The sequence below is a fragment of the Pseudonaja textilis genome, chromosome 2 (genome assembly GCF_049901715.1).
Source record: "Pseudonaja textilis isolate UNSWEBS1 chromosome 2, rPseTex1.2, whole genome shotgun sequence".
NCBI classification, from domain to species: domain Eukaryota; kingdom Metazoa; phylum Chordata; class Lepidosauria; order Squamata; family Elapidae; genus Pseudonaja; species Pseudonaja textilis.
Window position 1 is genome coordinate 29,024,996 of NC_141991.1, and position 21,080 is coordinate 29,046,075.

At 36.3% G+C, this 21,080-nt stretch overlaps 1 protein-coding gene across 24 annotated transcripts in view; it reads right to left on the reverse strand.

Moving 5' to 3' along the window:
• Window positions 1-21,080, reverse strand: part of MAGI1 (membrane associated guanylate kinase, WW and PDZ domain containing 1) — a 512,987-nt gene that overhangs the window by 25,243 nt on the left and 466,664 nt on the right. For 13 of the 24 annotated variants that reach the window (XR_015741597.1, XM_087923629.1, XM_087923628.1 and 10 more), the window contains 4 exons: window positions 10,717-10,794; window positions 5,579-5,670; window positions 4,576-4,768; window positions 3,129-3,422 (listed from right to left, as the gene is read on the reverse strand). Coding sequence is in view for 23 of the 24 variants with exons in the window: in XM_087923629.1 (XP_087779755.1) it covers window positions 3,129-3,422; window positions 4,576-4,768; window positions 5,579-5,670; window positions 10,717-10,794 (657 nt within the window). In the remaining variant the exon portion in view is untranslated. The remainder of the gene's footprint in view (window positions 1-3,128; window positions 3,423-4,575; window positions 4,769-5,578; window positions 5,671-10,716; window positions 10,795-21,080) is intronic. The other 11 variants (XM_026722042.2, XM_026722034.2, XM_087923627.1 and 8 more) reach the window with 1 other exon arrangement.

A 21,080-nucleotide genomic window follows, 5' to 3' on the forward strand; every position in this document is an offset into this window, starting at 1 on the left:
TTTTTCCTAATCAACTCTATTAAATGTTTCTAGTAACACAAATTTCAGCCAGTGAAGGTAATGATGAGGAATAAAGGAAATTATTATTCATGCCTATATCATGCCTTTACTAATCTTAAATCAGTCTTTGGAGAGTTAACAGGTTTGTTGGCCTTGATCTATACCTGTAACTTTCATTATTGGGTTTGATCCATCCTAAATTTGTGTATATTTTCCACAGTTCAGAAAGCTAGATTGAACTCTTTCCTATTGTATAATGTATAATGACTTATATAATGATTTTCTGCCATACTACTGTTTTAAAATAGCATTTAGAAGTTATGAAAATGTTCTATCTTTAATAAAAAGGAGTTACTTTATGCACCAGTTTAATGGATTACATAATCTAACTTGCAACAGTGATTAGGTTAGCTACACCAGGCTGTTCCTCAGTTTAAGCTGTACCTATTTTTCAGTATGATCACCGAGTAACAGAATTACTTGTAATTATATCCATATATCTGTATCTTCATTTTTTGCTTTACATAATATAGAAAACCAGTGAATATTTTTTATTTATAAAATAAGGAACTTTTAATGGCTTTGCTTCATTCCAAATGATTGATTACTATGTATTTCTATTTTTATATATTTTACGATCAATCTAAACCATTACTGCTACTGCTTACTCTACTCTTCTTTGGACATTTTATTTTCCTGGCGTTCTGACTTGATTCCTATCTCAATTTGCCAATTTTGTTTCCACAAAAATTCATCTCTGGAATTGCAATTTGAACTAATATCAAATATGATTGTAACCTTACCTAACTTGGCTTTGTCAATGTTTCCTGCCCACATCTGGGTATGCTTCTTTAGAACTTTGCACATAATTGTGTTTTGAAGCAGCTACTTCACTCACTTTGCATGGGGCCATGATGACTATGGAGGCCTCATTTGTGTGTGTGAATGGAGATTTTATCAAGCCATCCAAATATAATATGCTTGTACTGTATTTGTATTAGTAATTTTAGAAATATGTCTATGTTGTGATAACATGGAAAACATCACAATGAAGGATGAGTTAAATGATCAGCCATATATTATCCAAAGTCCATTATAACTCCTAGAATGGATTATTTTCATAACAGATAGCAGTAGTCATGACTTATTCTTAAATATAACCACCATACAATGAAAATATTTCTTGGTTAATTTCTAAAAAAATTAGGAATGAACAAACCTAATCCACAGATCTGTAGAAAAGACAGTGTTGGCCTAGTCCAACCCACTTTTGTTGACCACCTATATAAAACTATAAAGCCTCCTATAGCTACAGGGCAAGCACTGTATAGCCAAGGACAAGGATTTCATGCAGAATATGGGAGCAGAGGAGAAGGGAGGGATTAACTTGAAGTCAAGACATAAAATTGCTTTCACATGGCCTTGTATGTCTAGCTTTCAAGAAACTTTCAGAAATGAACATTAATCACTGGTGTTCCAACCAAACTGGAAAGTAAACATTTAATTACCTTTATTTAACAGACCATCCTATCCCTTCAATAAACCTTGCAATAAAATTCTCTGGGCTTAGAACATACATTTTTACCATTTTAGGGTTGCCTCTTATACTTATGAGTTTGTACTAAATGCATGGGATTTGAGTGGTTTCAGATTATATTTGCTGCTTTATTTTATTTGTCGTTATGATTTTTTAATAGGCATTCACTATGTTACTTTTAAGATCAAATAACTATCTCACATGATTCCAAGTGCTTTTTTTATTAAATGAATGCAAACAAGAACCATATGAATTCTTCAAGGGTGGAAAAGAAGTTTGAAAACTCTTCTATTTGCTAGCACCTGGTATGTATAGGACTGACAGATGAAAATTGGAAGATGAATCTTTTTTTGTTGCTTAAGCAATAAATATATAAACAGGCCTCAGAGTCAAGAGGTGAACCCCATCTCTAATTACATTTAGATTGATTTGGATATCAGCAGTTTTAGCTAGGTGCAGGGTTAAATCCAGATTAAAAAGCTCTAGAGATAAGACGCTTCCATCGTATTTTTATTTATTTATTTTTATTCCGTAGGAATGTCTTAAGACTATCTAAGCCACTCAGTTCCATCCCTGTGCTAAGAGAGAAATATAAATGGAATAGCGATTCACCATTGATTTAGGCTTTAGATAATTTAAAATGTGTTACATGCAATGGTGGGGGAATTGAAAGAAGAGGCTGCAGGTGTTTGATCTAAAAGGATCACCTGCAAGGTCAAGCCTTACCTAGCAGGTAAATGGGAAAACACTCATAAGCAAAGAGAGGTTACCTGAGACAGGTTCTCCTCATGAATGATGCTATGTTTAAAAAGTGAATCAAAAGGAATGCCACGCCAACTACATAAACCACATTGCTAGCACATGTTTCCTTTACAGTATCTTCTTAAAAATTCCTAATCTGTTTATCTCAAGAAAAGCCATATGCTACGGAGGGTTCTTACTTTAAGCATAGGATTACACCCCCTGTTGTCTTCCTCCCCCTCTTACTGTTGCCATTATTTCTAGAATCCCAATTTCAAAATGACTCTTTTAGAAAGAAAACAAAGTCAACACAAAACAAAAATTGTAATTCAGCTTTGAACAAGACCCGGGAGGCAAACATTTCCCAAAGCCTGACTTTCCAATTAGTCACATTATTGAAATAGAAAGGGGCACATTTGTGAATTTTAATTACTGTTTTGTAATTTGTAATTACTATTATCATTGTACTCTAATGCAGGGGTGTCAAACTCGTGGCGTCAGGGCATCCTCCTGTGACGTATCGCGACTTTCCCTCCCTTCACTAAACCGGCGTGGGTGTGGCCAGAGCCTGATACATCTGGCCCATGGGCCGCAAGTTTGACAGCCCTGCTATAGTGTAACAATTTAGGTTCTGTTATTAACTTAGAGTTGCTGTCTTTTCCCTTGTTCTTATTTTGGTCATTGGTGAAGGCTTATTTCTTCAATAAACACTACAGATGCATTAAGGATAACCCTCCCAGCCAAAAGCATAACTGGAATGTCTCCAGGTCCTTTTGAAGTTAAAATATTGATAGGAGTCACATAAACCCCGCCTCCAAATCTAAATTTTAGAAGCATATTCTGCACTTACCGAAAGTTGTTCCAGCTTCTGGACGACTAACTGAAGACACAATGACAAATCCAAAACCTTCATTCTCTCCACGCCGTATTTCTACATCATAGGGCTGGACCACAGTGCTGACGACGCCACTGCCTCCTCCCCCACCACTACCAATTCCACTGGTGCTGCCACTGCCTGAACTGACAGTGTTGAGTGAGTTTTGACTCCCTTGCGGAGTGCGTTTCTCCTCGGTCAAAGAAGTTGGTTGGTTGCTGCTGTGATGAGAAGAAGCTGGAGAGGGAACCTCATTCTCTGCTTTGGGGACTGTGTGAAAAAGATGCAACCCTGGATTAACAGCTTTTCAGCAATGTCAAGTTTTTAGGAGCATTAGACCAAAGTATAAAGCTAATACATTAGGTTCCTGCTTTGTATCAATTGATTATAATGGTGAACAATTAAGGAAGATTTAAGGCAAAATATCTTGAGGGACTCAAGAGGTGGGAGAAATCTGCTATTGGGACAACATTTAGGAAGAATCTTTTTCTACACATTTCTATATTCCTAAGTTCATCTGAGGCTTTCATTTTATATATGTCTATTCAATAGTGGCACTCATCTGGGGGGACACTAATACTCAAGAACAATACCCATGATAAGTTTTTGCTAAAAGATATTCAAAGATTAAGAGCACCATTCAAATCAAAGATCAAAGATTTAGTACGTCAACTTATTTTTTCTGTCATGGAATTTAGTGGTTTGACAAAAAGTTGTATTACTCTTTGGAATGTGTACAATAATTCATTCTTTTTCTTTTATACTACATTTTACTAAGTGTGTCCCATTGTTTTTCCTAATTTGAGGAATAATTCTAAGTAATGATCACTAAGAAGATACTCTTAATACAGGCTTCAGTTAAGGAAAGGCATTCTCAGCCTTTCCATTAAGCATACTGAAGGCTGGAACTCTTGAATATCTGGAAGTCATCTACTTGCATAGATAACCTCCATAAAGTACCATCAAATCTTCATTAATTTAACCCCTGACACACACACACACACACACACACACACTTTTTATGCTAGAAATTGAGAATAAATGGTAGGGGTATGACTATCACATTAATATTAGTGTAATTTTAGAAGCATCTGCTGTAAACAGATAGTTGAGCTAAATGAATCTGGTCAAATGTAACAAGGCAACTTTTATAGGAGAATATTCAGCATGAATCCTGATCACTTCTGTAATTTTGCCAGGTTACATTCAGTACCTTTACAGTAAATTTTCTTTCAACTATTGTATTTTTACACAATGATGTATGATGCTGTTACCTAATTTAGATAATGAAACATCTGCAAGAAAACAACCGAGCTCAGAGAGCACCAAAGTCCCCTTATTGTATGTTTTCCTCCAAGTACAATACACTATTCTTCCAAGTATAGAATAGAAATAAAACAACCACAGTCACATTGAAGCTTACCTGTGAATACCACTTTGCGTCTGATAGTTAAATTGACATGGCCTTGCTTTGCAGCTTGCTGCATAAGTTGGACTACAAGCTGGTGTGATTTTCCAACTACTGGTGTTCCATCCACGCAGATCAATTCATCTCCAGATCTCAGGCGACCATCAGCATCTGCAGCACCCAATGGCACAATATGACCAATGTAAATCTGTGAAAAGGAAGTGAATGTATATGAGAAGGGCTGTCACTTGCTCAAGAAACAAATCAGGATTACCTACACCCCAAACACCTTTGAAAAGACTGCTCCAAATCAGAACTCTTATCCTAATGGATTCACGCACCAAATATGCAAAAAGATTTGGATTACCTAGATCTAACCTAGACCTGTGAAACATATTCACAAAAAGGATAATGAAACACATTGTAGTAACCAGTTGATTCCACAGGGGGGAAAATACTACTTTCCTATTTCAAACAACCAGCAGGTTTGATTAATTATTTCTGGTACAGTTTCAATTTAAAAAAAACAATTTTCAATTGGTATTTTATATCACTGAAATGTCCTTCTTTAGGGAATTGAACTCAACATGGATACAAAATTTCACCACAAGCTCATTTTCAGTTCTTGTAAATTTCTCTTAAATGAGACTGTATATGCAGATTAAAAGAAGTCTTACCTTTAACTTGATTCAAATCATCAACAGACTAAAATTGATAACATCTGTTCAATGTTTAGCTCAGTAGCTATTGTACAACTGCTTCAGGGCTAAGCCACTTGCTGGTGGAAACTGCCACTCATATTTGAGCTGGATTGAAGTAGGACCATAGCTATTCAAATTGCTTTCAATTGGTTTGGTTTTGGGTTTTTTTTTGCTAGCACAATCAAGTGCCATATCCAAGAGACAATCAAAGGCTGTGCTAGCAATACACATTAGATAAGCAGGGCCATATTTTGCTGAAGATGATCCTAGAAATTAAGAAGATATGAAAAATAAAAAAGCTAATTTTGGATACTTACTGGTTCCCCAGGCTCATTTCCACCAAGAATTCTAAACCCAAAACCAGTTTCTTTCCTCCAGAGAAATATATCCTGTTCTTGATAATCTGGAACTGTAAGGAAGTAGAAGGAATTCATGATTTATAATTAGCTGGATGTGTTTGTTTTAATCAGAGTATATTGAACAAGCGATTACAAAACACAGACATACAATGGCACTGCCCTCTATTTAGGGCAAGACGGCAATTTGATTTGCAAGGAATGACATCCATTTTCTACAATGAAAGAGATGTAGTTTGCAAAATGCACCCTTTGTTATTTATACTATTTTAAAATTAAAATGGCACAGCTTCCAAGGCCTTCTGGAAGATCTTCTCATGGTCTAATTAAATTAAATATATTTGATGCCATTTGCTCTTGAGACGATGTAAATATGATACCCATCTTCAAAACCTTGCAAAACAAGCCAATGACTTTGATCCAGATTTAATCAGGATTAGAACTATTGTAAATTTGAGTTTTGGTTTGGATCCAAACTCGTGTTTTTTAATTTACTTACGTCTTATATTTATAAACCTGTCACATGAATTTCAAAGGTTAATATCAGAAAGTAACACATTTGTCTATTTTGGAATAAAGCACAAGTAGGACAAAGCAATCGAAGCCTTTTCTCTCTGGAACAGTTGTTTATATGGTTGCCAATCATTGCTTGAGAGTTTTCAAAAAGAGGAATAACATGCAGCATATATCATACTTCCAAGATACATGTGCCAGAACTTAAGGGTATGCTGGCCCATTGTCCAGTGCATCTGGTCTTCACCAGCCAAATGAATTGCAAAACCAATATAATCCACTTCTTCTCATACTTGGTAAAAGAGATTTTTGCGGAATCCATTTTTATGACATTATGTTTCTGGTTCAATGAAAAACTACCCACTCTAAGATTTGAATATGTATGTATGTCCAATTGTAATCCATGCCATAATATGCATCTATGCACTGCATAGTAGTGCACTATGCACTGCATAGTAGTGCACTACATAGATGCACTATATGCATCCAAAACAAACTTCTTTTAAACCTAAAAGATGTTAATGTCAATCTCTGTCAATCTTTAAAACTGGATGGGATTTGAACAGAGATACAACTAGAAATATACCAAATATACAAACCACTAATTTATATGTGAAAGACAATTGCATATATAAGAAAACACAATATCAACTTGGAAAATATGATATTATCATAGATGAACAATTTCAGCAAACTCTTGAATCCATGAATTTAGATTCCCTGTTTTTGCAATAATTCAAAACTCTCTGTTATAGACAGCCTTTAATATGGTCAAGGTATTTTATTTTTTCAGTTCTCAGTAAACCTAAAGCATGGTTTTTATTTCAGATGCCAACTGACTGCCAATTAAGTATTTGCTCTTTGCCGCATTATCAGAATTTGTTGATGCTAGTGTCAGTTATAAATCCCTGATCCTTTTTGGAAATAATGAGTAGATAGTTTTTTTGTCATTAGATAAATGAGATCCTGTTAGAGAGTATAACTCCATTAGTAGTATAGTACTGTTGATTTTCTTTTCAAAAGAGAGATAAGGAATGGAAAACAAATCAAGAGAAATAATTTTTGTAATAATTAACATTTGCAAGCCTTTTTTTAAAAAAATTGCAAGCATAAATTCAGTTGACAGTACTATAAATGGCTGGAGCTACTGGGCACACTCCTTGTAAAATATCTGTTACATTGACTGAGAATATATCTTTTCTACGGTATACATCCAGGTTTACATACGCAGGTTTATATACGCTCCCCCAGGTGAGAGCTCTATTTATCCACTGATCAGACCCAGGTTCAGCACTGAAAGAAGATTAGGTGCATAGCAAAAAGACTAATGTGCATCAGCCCTCTTGTTAATGGTTGCAGCTTCAATGTCATATTGCAAGCATAATCAATGCAAAACTCATTTTAGACCTGAACATTTCTAGGATGCCACAGCCCTAATAACACACTGCCTGCCTGTGGTGACTTTCCCTTTCCGGCTGTTGTTCTGGTTTGGGAATTGTTTTCTTTCTTCAGCTTTTCCTTTTCTCATCAGCTAAATAAATGATTCTATCACGATGCTTCACTGAAATTTGGCTACAAAAATGATTCAAAATGAAGGCAATGTTTTTTGTTCATTTTGATCTCTCCCTCTCTCTCCCTCCCTCCCTCCCTCTCCCTCCCTCTCGTTCTTCCCCTGTACCCAGAAATGGCGAAGTGTGGCATGTGTATGCATTGCAGAGATTTGCAGCAACTTGAAACATTAGCAAGGCTCAGTAACATGATGCAACAGCAGCAGTAGTAAGTAACAAAATGAATGTATTGAGCAAATGGAGTATTAGGTATTCAGGGTGAAGTTTGCTTTGTTTTGATAAACATAACATGCTGGATCATTCACAGTCTATGATCTGTGATGGCAGATGGCAACCCAGGACAGTAAATTGAGCATAAACCTTATTTTGTCATTTGTGCAAGAAAGGAAACTTCTTTTCCTGAATTCTCTTCAGAAACAAGATGTACTTCGTTTCTGACCATTACATTTTTGAAACTTTTCAGAGGACAATATTGTTGCACTAACAGGATCAGAATATATAAAATACAGTATTCCACAAGGAAATTGAATCTTTTAAGAGACTGTATAAGCATACTAATGTATCAGTCAAGTACCAACAATTACTTTTAAATGCATCAAAACATAAAGTTTCTTATGCAGTTAAGAAATGGTGTTTTAAAATTGAAATATTTGAGCGGAGGGAACTAATCCCACTATTTCTATGAATGGTGAGTTCCAAGATATTTTGAAATGTTTTCTTTGAAAGCTTCCTTTGGCTTTTAAAAATTCAGTGCCAGAGTCATCCAGATACAGAAATGATCCCAGAGCAAAAGAACAGGTCAAACCAAGTCCCTATCCTTTCATGGAAGTGTTGAAAGGAAGCCGATGGCATCCAGTTTAAATAAAATGAATTCTGGATTCCGTTTGCTGTAGGTAACATTAAATCGAGCAGTTGACAGTTTGTTCTCCACTATGGAGGATGACTAAGAGTTTAATATTAAATTAGTGCATGAACTAAATAGTTGGAATATAAAAAATGCACATATGCTGTACATTGTTTTTTCTTCTTACATCTATTCTTTTCTGTCTACGTTTTCCATGTCCTATCATCTTAACCTACCAGTGTTTATGATATTAAAGTGGCTCTAAAGCTTGCGTGCATTGGTGCACTGAGCTACAGCTCCACAATTTTCTAAATATAGTGACAGAATAGTGAGATGATAGGGTTGGTCAATACTTCGCTACCTGAAAGTTATTATCTTACAGCAACTTAGTTTAAATGCAAGTCAAATTGCATAAAAAAAATTGTGAACTTTGCCACTAACTCAAGCTGAAGGCCAAACTAATTGGTCTTGGCTGCTGTCTCTAGTTCACAAAAGCCAAAGATTTCTTCCAATTAGGTCTAGGTGAAATATATTAAGAGCTAGTTTGATATATGCAAAATAGCTTCTGCAGAACATTTCAGCAGCACTTTCTCACCTATTTTAACCTGTGAACTTTAGAATGCTTTCATCCCAAATTAGAGCTTTCTTTTCTTCTATTTTCTCAAACAAAAATATGTTCTACCTATGTTACTTGCAGTTCTTGCACAGTTTAGTTAGAAAAAAGTAATGAGAATAATGCTGCTTCCCCACCCCCCACCCCTTACAGTGGAGTTATTTTTAAATAGTAAAAGTAGCACGATAGCAAATAAAGTAAAGTTGCTTTAGTCTATCTATAGTGACCATTCAAGGAAACTTATTCCTGAAAATGTGACTTACCATAAGGAAGATGACATTTTCAAGGTTAAGAAGTTTGTTTGCTCTGGTATATTATTTCAGGCTTAGTCACTTATTCCATTTATATTAATGATTCATTCATTGATTCTAATGCACTCATAATTCCATGCAATTATCATTACCTCACTGATGCTATGAATTTTAATTCCGAGGATCTCTGGACAGAGCATTAATAGAGGTTTGGATTTGAAACAATCCAATCAAATATAAACTCTAATACGTGTGACTGCTTACAATTCAGCAAATACTTCTCAAGAATCTCAATACATCCTTATTTTCATTACTGTTGACACAGTCTAACAGTGAATCTCCTTTGAAGGGAAAGGAGATAGTAATAAGATAATGGCAACATGAACTACAAACACACATGTGCACAACATAACCAAAAGTGAATCAAAACTCATCTTACAGCCTTTTGCATCAATTGATCCAAGTACATGGCTAACCTTAGCATCTGACTGAGTGGTGAGCTAAACAAAATTTTATTCTAAGTCCCTCTTGATATAGTTTCCATATCTTTGGGAGGCCATTTAATTGGTTATAGTGCTAGCTAAAGATGGCAATGGAGTTACATGGCTGGTAATCTGGAAGTTGTCATCAAACATGAAATCTCAACTATCTGATATTTCCCCTGATGCAATGATAGAAACTGACCAAATGGCATTGGTTAGAAACAAGCCACATGGACAAAATAAATGTGAAGGGGATTCCAAATTTAAAATGTTATTGCCTGATTTTCCTCCCATTAATGTTTATTTTGAAAACAATGTTTGAAGACTGATGAGCACAGTTAAGTGCTGATCAGCATAATTATCATTTCAAATTAAAGGACATTTTAAAGGACTAGAAACCTTCTTAGAGGGAGGGAACCCTCTATCAAGTATTCTGCAATGATTTAAATCTGTTTCCCATGACGTAAGGATCAATTTTCATACCAGTGGCTTATCCATACTGACTCGTTATTGCAGCCTCTCAATGATTTCATGCAAAAGTTATAAAAAGAGTTCTTAACATGGGATGAATGGAAGGAATGATAACAGGTGGCTACAGGTAAATCTTTTTTTTTAAATAGAGCAATGCTAATACTTCAGCTAGAATATTTTGTTTTCATTATGTTGGTTGACAGTGACATATTAAGGAAAGCATTAGTGACTCTTCGTACATTTCATGCTTCATGCCAAAATCTCCAACCAACCCAGCCACATGAACTCCCCCAAATCACAAACACTACTACATGATGGACAGCAAGACAAGATATAAAATTCTCAACTCATTCTTACATTCTCCAAAACTCGTTGAATTGATTTCTCTTTCTCTTTCACCCTTGCTCAGTCCAGTCGTAGGCGAAGGTGACATAGCTGTGAATATTAATTTTAAGATTTTGCAAAGCTTAATGAAATCTGTTTTTTTTTTGTTGGTTCAGTTCAATTTCGCATCTGTTTTCATATCTAACATGACACCCCCAAAATTACAGCTCCCAAGGATTACAACAGACCCACCAATTTTAATAGATTTATCTAGAGCTAGAAAATTTGAACTTGGAATAATTGTACCAAAATATAAGATACAAACATGTTCTAACTAGGTTTTAGAAAAAAAGCAGCAAGAAGCATTTCTTGCTTTTGATAACATGAATTCCTACAGGGTTAGAAAACAAAATGTACAGGAAATTACATTTAATGATCTTCAATCAAATATTGATTTATTTTACCCTTTTAAAATGAGAGGTACCCAGAAGCAGGAGGAAGTTGAATAAAACCTTGCTTTGAGTTGTTTTAGAACTTCTGCTGCAATGAAACATTTTTGTGACTTTTTTAATTATGAATACTCATTACTTGTACATGAACTAATTCTACCAGCATAGATTTTGATTATTAATATCAAACATGTAGGCCCAGCTGATACAGACACAGGTTTCCCAAATTATAAACAAAACTGTGGTGACATCAATTATATAAACTCCTATGAGAAATTTCAATTAATCTGAAAACCAGTGACCAGTTCAAGGATCTATGATCATACTATTGAGCAGTAGCCTAATAACAGACAGATTCAAGTCATTATATACTCAATGTGTAATCCTCAGTGGAACTACATCTACACAGAGGGAAGTATACAGTGGGGTACCCCAAGGTTCTATCTTATGCCCAGTACTCTTCATTATCTTCATCAATGATTTAGAAGAAGAACATCTAATCTGTGGATGACACCAAGCCAGCATGAATAGCCAACATGCCAGAAGGTGGACTTAAGATATAGAAGGATCTTGACAGACTTGAACATTGGGCACTATCTAACAAAATGAAATTCATGCTGAAAAAAAAGTAAGGTTCTACATTTAAGCAAGAAAAACCAAATGCACAGGTATAATATGGGTGTATAGTATGGCTCAATAGTAGCAAATGTGACAGGAATTTTGGCGTCCTAGTGGACAATCAAATATGAGCCAGCATTGTGCTGCAGCTGCCAAAAAAACCCCAACACGGTTCTAGGCTGCATTAACAGAGGGACAGAATCAAGATTACATGAAGTATTAATACCACTTTATAATGTCTTGGTAAGACCTTGGAATACTGTTGGGCACTGCAATATACTATTCTATCCAAAGTTTTGAATAAAAAAGTCTGGATTCAAAATGAATGTGCAAAGGAATTCTTTCTGCTGTTTTATCTCTATGTCTGTAGCAGGCCTGGTCAGGATCCTCCACCAAGTAAAGACCACTGCCCACGCCTTAAAGCCTACCAAGCTATGCAGTCCAAATTAAAGTCAAACTTTGCCTTTGACCTTTCTAGTTACTTTGCCACACGAAGGGATGTACTGCTTAGAAGCTGGGCACTTTTACAAATAGCAATAGCATTTAGACTTATATACCGCTTTATAGCGCTTTACAGCCCTCTCTAAGCGGTTTTACAGAGTCAGCATATTGCCCCCAACAATCTGGGTTCTTATTTTACCCACCTTGGAAGGATGGAAGGCTGAGTCAACCTTGAGCTTGGTGGGATTCAAACTGCCAAATTGCAGGCAGACAATAGTCAGCAAAAGCGGCCTGCAGTACAGCACTCTAACCACTGTGCCACCGAGGCTCATATAAATAGGGTCAATAGGATTTTCATATAGGATACAAGCAATCTTTGACTTGAAACCATCCATTTAGTAACCATTCAAAGTTGCAACAGGACCGAAAAAAGTGATCTTTGACCAGTTAACAGATTAATAGATAATCAGAGTTGGAAGAGACCTTGTAGGTCATCTAATCCAACCCCCACGCCCAAGCGGGAGACCATACACCATTTCTGACAAATGGCAGTCCAATCTCTTCTTGAAAGTCTCAAGTGATGGCACTCCCACAACTTCCGAGAGCAAGCTGTTCCATTGGTTGATTGTTCTCACTGTCACAAAGTTTCTCCTTATTTCCAGGTTAAATCTCTCCTTGTTCAGTTTCCATCCATTATTCCTTGTCTGGCCTACAGGTGCTTTAGAAAATAGCTTGATCCCCTTCCTCCCTGTGGCAGTCCCTCAAATATTGGAAGACTGCTATCATGTCTCCCCTGGTCCTTCTCTTTATTAGACTAGCCAAGCCCAGTTCCTGCAACCATTCATTGTATGTTTTAGCCTCCAGTCCCCTAATCATCCTGGTTGCTCTCCTCTGTACTTTTTCTAGAGTCTCAACATCTTTTTTATAATGTGGTGAACAAAACTGGATGCAGTACTCTAGATGTGGTCTTACTAAGGTTTTATAGAGTGGTATTAGTACTTCCCTTGATCTTGATTGTATCCCTCTGTTAATACAATTTAGGATTGCATTGGCTTTTTCGGCTGCTGCTACACACTGCTGGCTCATATTTAGCTGGTTGCCCACTAAGACTCCAAGATCCCTCTCACAGTTACTGCTATTGAGCCTGGTTTCACCCAGTCTATATGTGTACTTTTGGTTTTTCTTGCCTAAGTGTAGGACTTTTCTCTACATTGAATTTCATTTTGTTAGATATGGCCCAGTGTTCTAGTCTGTCAAGATCCACCTGGATCTTGAGCCTATCTTCTTGGGTGTTAGCTATTCCTGCCAGCTTAGTATCATCTGCAGATTTGATAAATTCCCCTTCTATTCCCTCATCTAAGTCATTAATGAAGATATTGAAGAGTACTGGGCCTAAGACGGAACCTTGTGGCACCCCACTGCTTACTTCCCTCCATGTAGACTTAGACCCATTAAGGACTACTCGTTGAGTACAGTTTGCCAGGCAGTTGCGAGTCCATCTAGTAGTGGTGCTATCTATTCCACTTTTTTCTAGCTTACTAAGAAGTAGGTTGTGGTCTACTTTGTCGAATGCCTTGCTGAAATCTAAATATATTATGTCCACAGTATTTTGCTGGTCTAATAATTTAGTCACTGTGTTGAAGAATGAAATGAGATTGGTTTGGCATGATCTGTTTTTAACAAACCCGTCTTCACACTTATCAAGTGTGCAAGGAGTCACAGCATCCCCACACACAGTCATGTGATCAAAATCAGATGCTTAGCAACTAGCCTGTATTTACAATGGTGGTGGCGTGTCAAGAGTCATGTGACCACCATTTGTGACCTTCCCAGACAGCTTTGCTTAATAAGCAACATGATTCAGTTGACAAGTAGGGTGATTTGCTCATCAACCATGTCCCCCCCCCCGCCCCCAAAAGGTCACAAAATTGTGAATCTTTGGTTATTAGGCAAAGTCACTTAAACTCAGCAATGGAAATTCTGGTCTCAGTTACCGTTTTAAATCGAGGACTAGCTATATGTTTAAATGTGGTTGCTTGTTTCCTAGTCACGCAAGGATAAGCACTTCGAACCTTCCCCCAACACGCACTTTGTTTTAAAGCTGCTTCATCAAAAATGTCCTATTTCCCTTGCTCTCACATTTTTCAAACTTATCTAATTATGGATTAAGGAACTGCTTCATGTGCTTTTCTGTTTATCTGATTTACAAGCCCTACATCTAGCGTTTGACTGCAAATAAAATCCAAATATTAAAAAAAATGAATGCAATAGTTGTTAAAGCTCTAAAAAAGGTTTATACCTTCTTCTGCATTGTTTTAATTAATGCTTGTTTAAGCCTTTCAGAGGGGTTCATTAACACATCTGCAATTCAGTTTAATTCATTTTGTCACTGCTGCTTTGATAGATGGCCCCTACATAGGATATGGCAGCTTTGTAAAGCATGCAGGCAGCACAATAACTGATTGCAGCAATCCTCAAGGAAATTTTAGACTAAGACACCAAAACAAAGAGGAGAGGGGAAAAAAGCAACTTCTGCTAAATCTATGTTTTTAAGAAATAGGTTACCTATTTGGATTTGCAAATAGGTACAGCATTTGCTGAATAGGTAAAGGATGGTTCTTGAAAATAATGCTAATCTAAATATTAGTTCATCACTTGTATTTTATTTATTTATTTATTTTATTTGGTTTGTCAATTGCTTACAACATAATAGGTATAAGTAAAAACATAGTTGTGAATACATGGATACGTATAAGAAAAATAAAAGAAACAATAGGACAGGGAATGTGCAGGCACTTTGGTGTGCTTATGCACGCCCCCTACAGACCTCTTAGGAAAGGGGTGAACTCAATAGTAGAAAGTCTAAGGTTAAAGTTTTTGGGGTTTGGGGAAGAAACCACAGAGTCAGGTAGAGTATTCCAGACATTGATCACTCTTGCTGAAGTCGTATTTCCTGCAATCAAGTTTGGTGCGATTAACCTTGAGTTTGTATCTATTGTTTGCTCTTGTATTGTTACGGTTGAAGCTGAAGTATTCATTGACAGATAGGACATTGCAACGTATGATTTTATATACTATACTTAGATCGGACCAAAGGCAGAGTAGTTCTAGGTTTTCTAGGTCTGCAACAAGTAGAGGAGTGGAGAACTCTTCTTGTGAAATATTTCTGGACTTTCTCAACTGTGTTAATATCAGATACGTAATGTGGGTTCCAGACTGATGAGCTGTATTTGAGTATTGGTCTAGCAAATGTTTTGTATGCTCTAGTTAGTAGTGTAATATTACCAGAGAAAAAGCTACATAAGATTAGGTTAACAACTCTTAATGCCTTTTTGGCTATGTAGTTACAGTAGGCTCTAACACTTAGATCATTAGAGATGAGTACTCCAAGGTCCTTGACAGAGTTTGGATCATCAACAAGGTCTTGACAATTCAACCTGTATTTTATTTTCTGATTTTTTTTGCCGATATGTAAGACAGAACATTTTATTTGTTGAGATTTGAAGTTGCCATTTGTTTGACCATTCTGATACATAGTCGAGGTCTTTTTGAAGGGTAGCAGTTTTATCTGTGGTGTTGAATAGCTTTACATCATCAGCGAAGAGGACACAGTTATTATTAATGGAAAGCATTGGCAATTGCTTGTTTATGTACAAAGGGACAACTGAATTCATATGCATTTAAGAGTAAGAAAGCAAACAATATATTAATTGTGGGCCACTCCTCAGATGTCATGAAGTAAGTAACTAGTTTTTTAAAAGAGAAAAGTAGCTGGTTTGTCTGCTAAGGTTGAGCTCCATTATAGTTTTGGAACTGTCTAGTAACATGATGTTGATAATAATAACTATATATTTGAAATGGACCCAGGATTACTCACCATATAACAATGATTTAGACATTAATAATATAAAATTCATCTTAGTGGTCTTATAAAGACCATTTGTATTCACATACATATGTTAATAAACATTCTAAAACATGCCATTTCCTGGAACAATATTACACAGATTTGTACTATAAATTTTTTATTTTTAGTTCTATTTGGAAATATTTGATCAATTTACACACTCTACAGTTCACAAGTGGAATGATTCTGCACTGCTATTGACATCTGCAGGTTGGCTATTCAGTGTCCTGAGTCATCCTAAATTACATTCAGTTGTACTTTTTGGTCATTACTTTTGCATGCTTCTGACTGGCACAGAAACCAACCTTTAGTCTTATGGAAAGCATACTGAAACATATCCTGCAGTCTTGACTGACTGATTGATTAATTGATTGACTGTAAACACAGTTAATGTTGTAAATGAGGTATCTATGGATTTATATGATACTGTAGTTGTTTTGAATGTATCTGGGTATACTTTTCAAACCACTGGTGCTTCCTGTTACTCAGAAAAATAGTATCACCACCATCTTCTAATATAATCACATGGTTGGTGGTTCTGTCACATACATCTTGGATCTAAGATAGGATCCAAGCAAAATAGGTTCAAATTTCAAGGCAAGGGAACACCCTAAAGAACATCTGGATTGTACATGCTATTTCAGAATGGATCAATGGTGAACACTACTTAATTAAGAATTTCTAAGTAGAGATCCAAATTGCATCAACTGCAGATTCTTTAAATTAGCAGGAGACTGGACTACATTCTTTGAGGTCCATTTATATTTCATGATCCTATGACCTGAATCTTCTGCTAATTCTTATTTCTGTCACTTTATGTATTGTTTTAATCTGTATGTTCGATAATTTTACATTTGAGCACTTTTTCTAAAAAATATAGCCAAAACATTTTGATTAAATGCTTTAAACAGGGCTGCCAAACTCATGGCCCGTGGGGCGGATGTGTTACGTGTTGGCCCCACCCCTGCCTGGTTTAGCGAAGGGGGAAAAAGTCTTGATACATCCCATGACACTGCCGTGATGCCGCGAGTTTGACACCGCTGATTTAAAATAAGCCACCTTTAAATATAGGTAGAATAAGGGATGACTGAATTTCACTGAGGAAAAAAGGAAGGCATTGCATTGCTAATAGCAGACATTTTTTGGTTGAAGGAATGGACATCAGCAAGAAAGTAAGTACTGTTTTGATTTGTTTTGCATTATTATTACTTATTAATATATCAGTGTTGGTGGGAGTGGTCTTGATGGTTCCTTGATTGAACTGTTGTTTATTGTTAGCTTGTTTGGCAGCCCCTTGTTTGGAGTATTGTTTGCTTCTTGATTGTTAGGTCTAATGGTATTAATCTATGCTCATCTGGGTGCTGATTGTTTGTGAGTTTTGGTCTTTTTGTTTCCTTTTAGTATTTTTCAATGTCTCTTGAATGGCATGTAGATGTTGTTTATGTCAATATGCCAGTTGATGGCCAATCTATCTGAGTGCCAGGTTTCCAAGAATTCTCTATGGTTTTAGACTTGGCTTGGTCTAAAATGCTCACAGTTCCCTAGTTAAAATTATGTCTAAGTCGGTCTATGTGTTGTGAAGTTAAGGAATTTTCATCATGTCTTCTGACTGGTAGTTGGTGTTCATGGATGTGCTCTGCCAGTCTTCCGCAGAGACATGGGAGATTTCATGGAGTTTCATGTGAAGAAAGACTGAAAGTTTGAGCAGCTTCAGCCATTGAAGACATTGGACAATTTTTTTTTTTTACTGCAAATTGTACTCTGCAGAAAGGGCTGGTTGCTCTGAGTCTTAGGAGCCATGGTGACAGAGTGGTTAAAATGCAGCATTGCAGGCTAACTCTGCCTACTGCCAGAAGTTAAATCCCGATTAGCTCAAGCCTTTCTTAACTCAGCCTTCCATCCTTCCAAGGCCAGTAAAATGAGGCCCCAGATTGTTGGGGCAATATGCTGATTCTGTAAACTGCTCACAGACTGCTATAAAGCACTATGAAACAGTACATAAGTCCAAATGCTATTGCTGTTTGAAAACTAAAAAATGCTGGGGCAGCCAGAAGAAACTATCTTACTACATGCAGGGAATGAACCGGCATACCACTAGTAAGATGCATGCTTTATTTCAAAGGCCGTTTCAAAGAAGACAGAATTTAGATCAGTTTGGGTTAATTGTAGGGATGTCAACTTACTATGAACATGTCATATTGTTTTCTTTCTATCTACTTGTATATTTGTATTAGTTTTATTGATTTAGTCATTTGGTATGGTCAAATGAGTAAATCAATAAAGATTCTATTCTATTCTGTTCTGTTCCCTTTAAGACAAATAAGGATTTGCACAGATTTGCTGAAATATCTCCGTGATTAAATCCTCCATCGCCAGCAACCTGAACATCAGAAGCAGCCTGGCTTTGTGAAATGCAGGAGCATTTTAGCAGTCTGCACACACAGTGCTCTGAAGAAAAAGATTATTTTTATTCTGAAAGATTAAGATACTATTGGTATCTGTCTCAAGTAAGGAGAAGCCTAGGAGTAAAAATAATGCCAGGGAACACTGCAAATTCAGGTTGAATCTGCTGAGAGGGCAGATTCATTTACCTGTATAGAGCAAATTATATTTTAAGAAGATTCACTTCTCACTGCAGATGGGACAGATTTGAAATATTCAGGTAGGTTTTCCAGATGGCTTTATCCGGCTTATTCAAAGGCTATGCCCACTGTTCTAACTTGCACTGTATACATTTCTAATCCAAAACATTCTTCAGTAGTCTTAAGCAACGTTGGGGCACAAGGGAATCATCTACTTTTTTTTTCCGGCTTAGAATTATTTTCTGAGGTCAGGCAATATACACACACACAAACATAATCACAAACAGAGAACTGGTTAAAGGAAAGCCTAGGGAACCAAACAGGTTTCTACACAATAAAAATTGTTCTGTGTCTAAAGTATGGCAAAATTTGGATGGTAATCCACATAAGAGGTGGAACATCAGCTCATTGACAAAACGCACATCAGCCCTCAGACTGCTTGCCCAAGGAGGGCTGTAAAAGATTGCGTCTCAGAAGCAGTCTACTCTCATTTGCATTTCTGGGATGGATCAAACAGAGCAATTGGTAGTCAGCCGCCCATCAGAACTTGTATGAACCAAAGTCCCCAAAACAGCTTTTATTGTTTGATGGTATTGTTATGGGATATAAGCTGTTCTGAGTAATTGCAATTGACTGTAATTAAGATGTTCCTGATGTTCAGACTGGGCACTTTTATCTACCTATCAAGTCCTTCCCAAGAACCTGGGATAGGCAGATGTGGATGTTTGATGGTGTTACAGATAGCATCACATGATGTAAACTGTTCCAAGTCAACTTGTCTTTTGCAATTGACTGATGGTGAATTTGACAATACTGATGGTGCTCTAGTTGGTTTGAGATTGTACCAATGGGCTTATTACTAAACTTATTACATATTATTACTATGATGATGATGATGTGAAAATTCCACCATTGGAAAACTTGAAGGACTAGATTAAAGACAGATCACCATGGATAAAATCTATGTGGTCACTAAGAGTCAACATCAACCTGATAACACATAATCGATCAATCAGGATTAAAATATCTAAGGTTATTCTCTCTCTTCTACCGTATTTCCCCTATAATCTTACTAATATTCAGTAATATTCTTTCTTATGTTGGCTTTTATTGTCAGTGTTTCTTCATGCATTATTATTGGTTAAAATCGAAAATATTTTAAAGTAAAGGATAATTCTGTTCATAGATTTAAATAATAATGATCAGTTGAGAATAGTCTCTTTAAATGGTAAATAACAGCAAAATTGAAATAACGGTAAAATTAATATTTCAAGGAATTTGAACTTTTCAAAGTTCAAATTTTAAAATTAGAATGTTCTAAGCTAATTCTGATTACCTCATTTCTAAAAAAAAAGTGCTAATGGTTTTAAAAATGTTATTACACTTTAAAAAGCAAATATAATGTTAAAATATGCATTAGATAAAACTCTATGCAAGTGTCAATGGTCATACAGTTTACACTACAGCATTTCTACGGGCTGCTTTTGTTCAACCCAGCTGGAACAATATTACTATGAGAAATCCCCTTTAATCCATCTACCAGCCTTTGAGGCACTGATGTGCAACAAAACACTCTTGCATTTTAAAAAAATCTCAGTAGGCATTAATATCCTAAAAGATAAGTTGATTTTGAAAATTCTTTCAAAACCCCTTTCTTTCTGAAGAAACATGGAGTGTGGAGAAATCAAACCTGGAGAAAGGGCCACATTTAATCAACTAGGAACTGAATAAACCTATGTATGAATATGTTGTATAGAATATATTTATAGATTACATTATATGTCCTCAGAAGCTGCATCCATCCTGACTTCTTCTGCTTCCATTTATACATTACATTTCAAGGAGAAACATCCTTTACTTTTTTCTTCTTTTTAAACGGGGAACTGTCAGCATCCAGGGGAGTCTTTGAGTAATGAAAACTTGTAGAGCAGGTAACAACAACATAACAGCACATTCACTGTGACCTCTAGCAATGAAGAAACCCCCTTACCCAAAATTATGGACTCCAAAACTCCTAACATGCATGTAACTTGTGTTGCCTAAATAAGTAGATGCAGAAGTTGAGAAAAACTCAGACACACGTATATACATATATTAATATATATGTATGCATGTGTGTATATAGATAGACAGACAGACAGAGAGGCAGGCAGGCAGGCAGACAGACAGATACAGATAGATAAATAGATAGCTAGATAGATAGACAGACAAAGAGAGATACACGCACAAACACACACACACACACACACACGGATGCAGGGAGAACAGATTGCAGCTGAATCTGTTGCTCTTATTCTAATTAGTAATTAGCTATTTCTAATAAACTGTTTAGCTGGCAGTATTATAGCTATGACGGAGGGGGTCTTAGACAAATGTGATCTAGTGGTTACGGCACCAGGC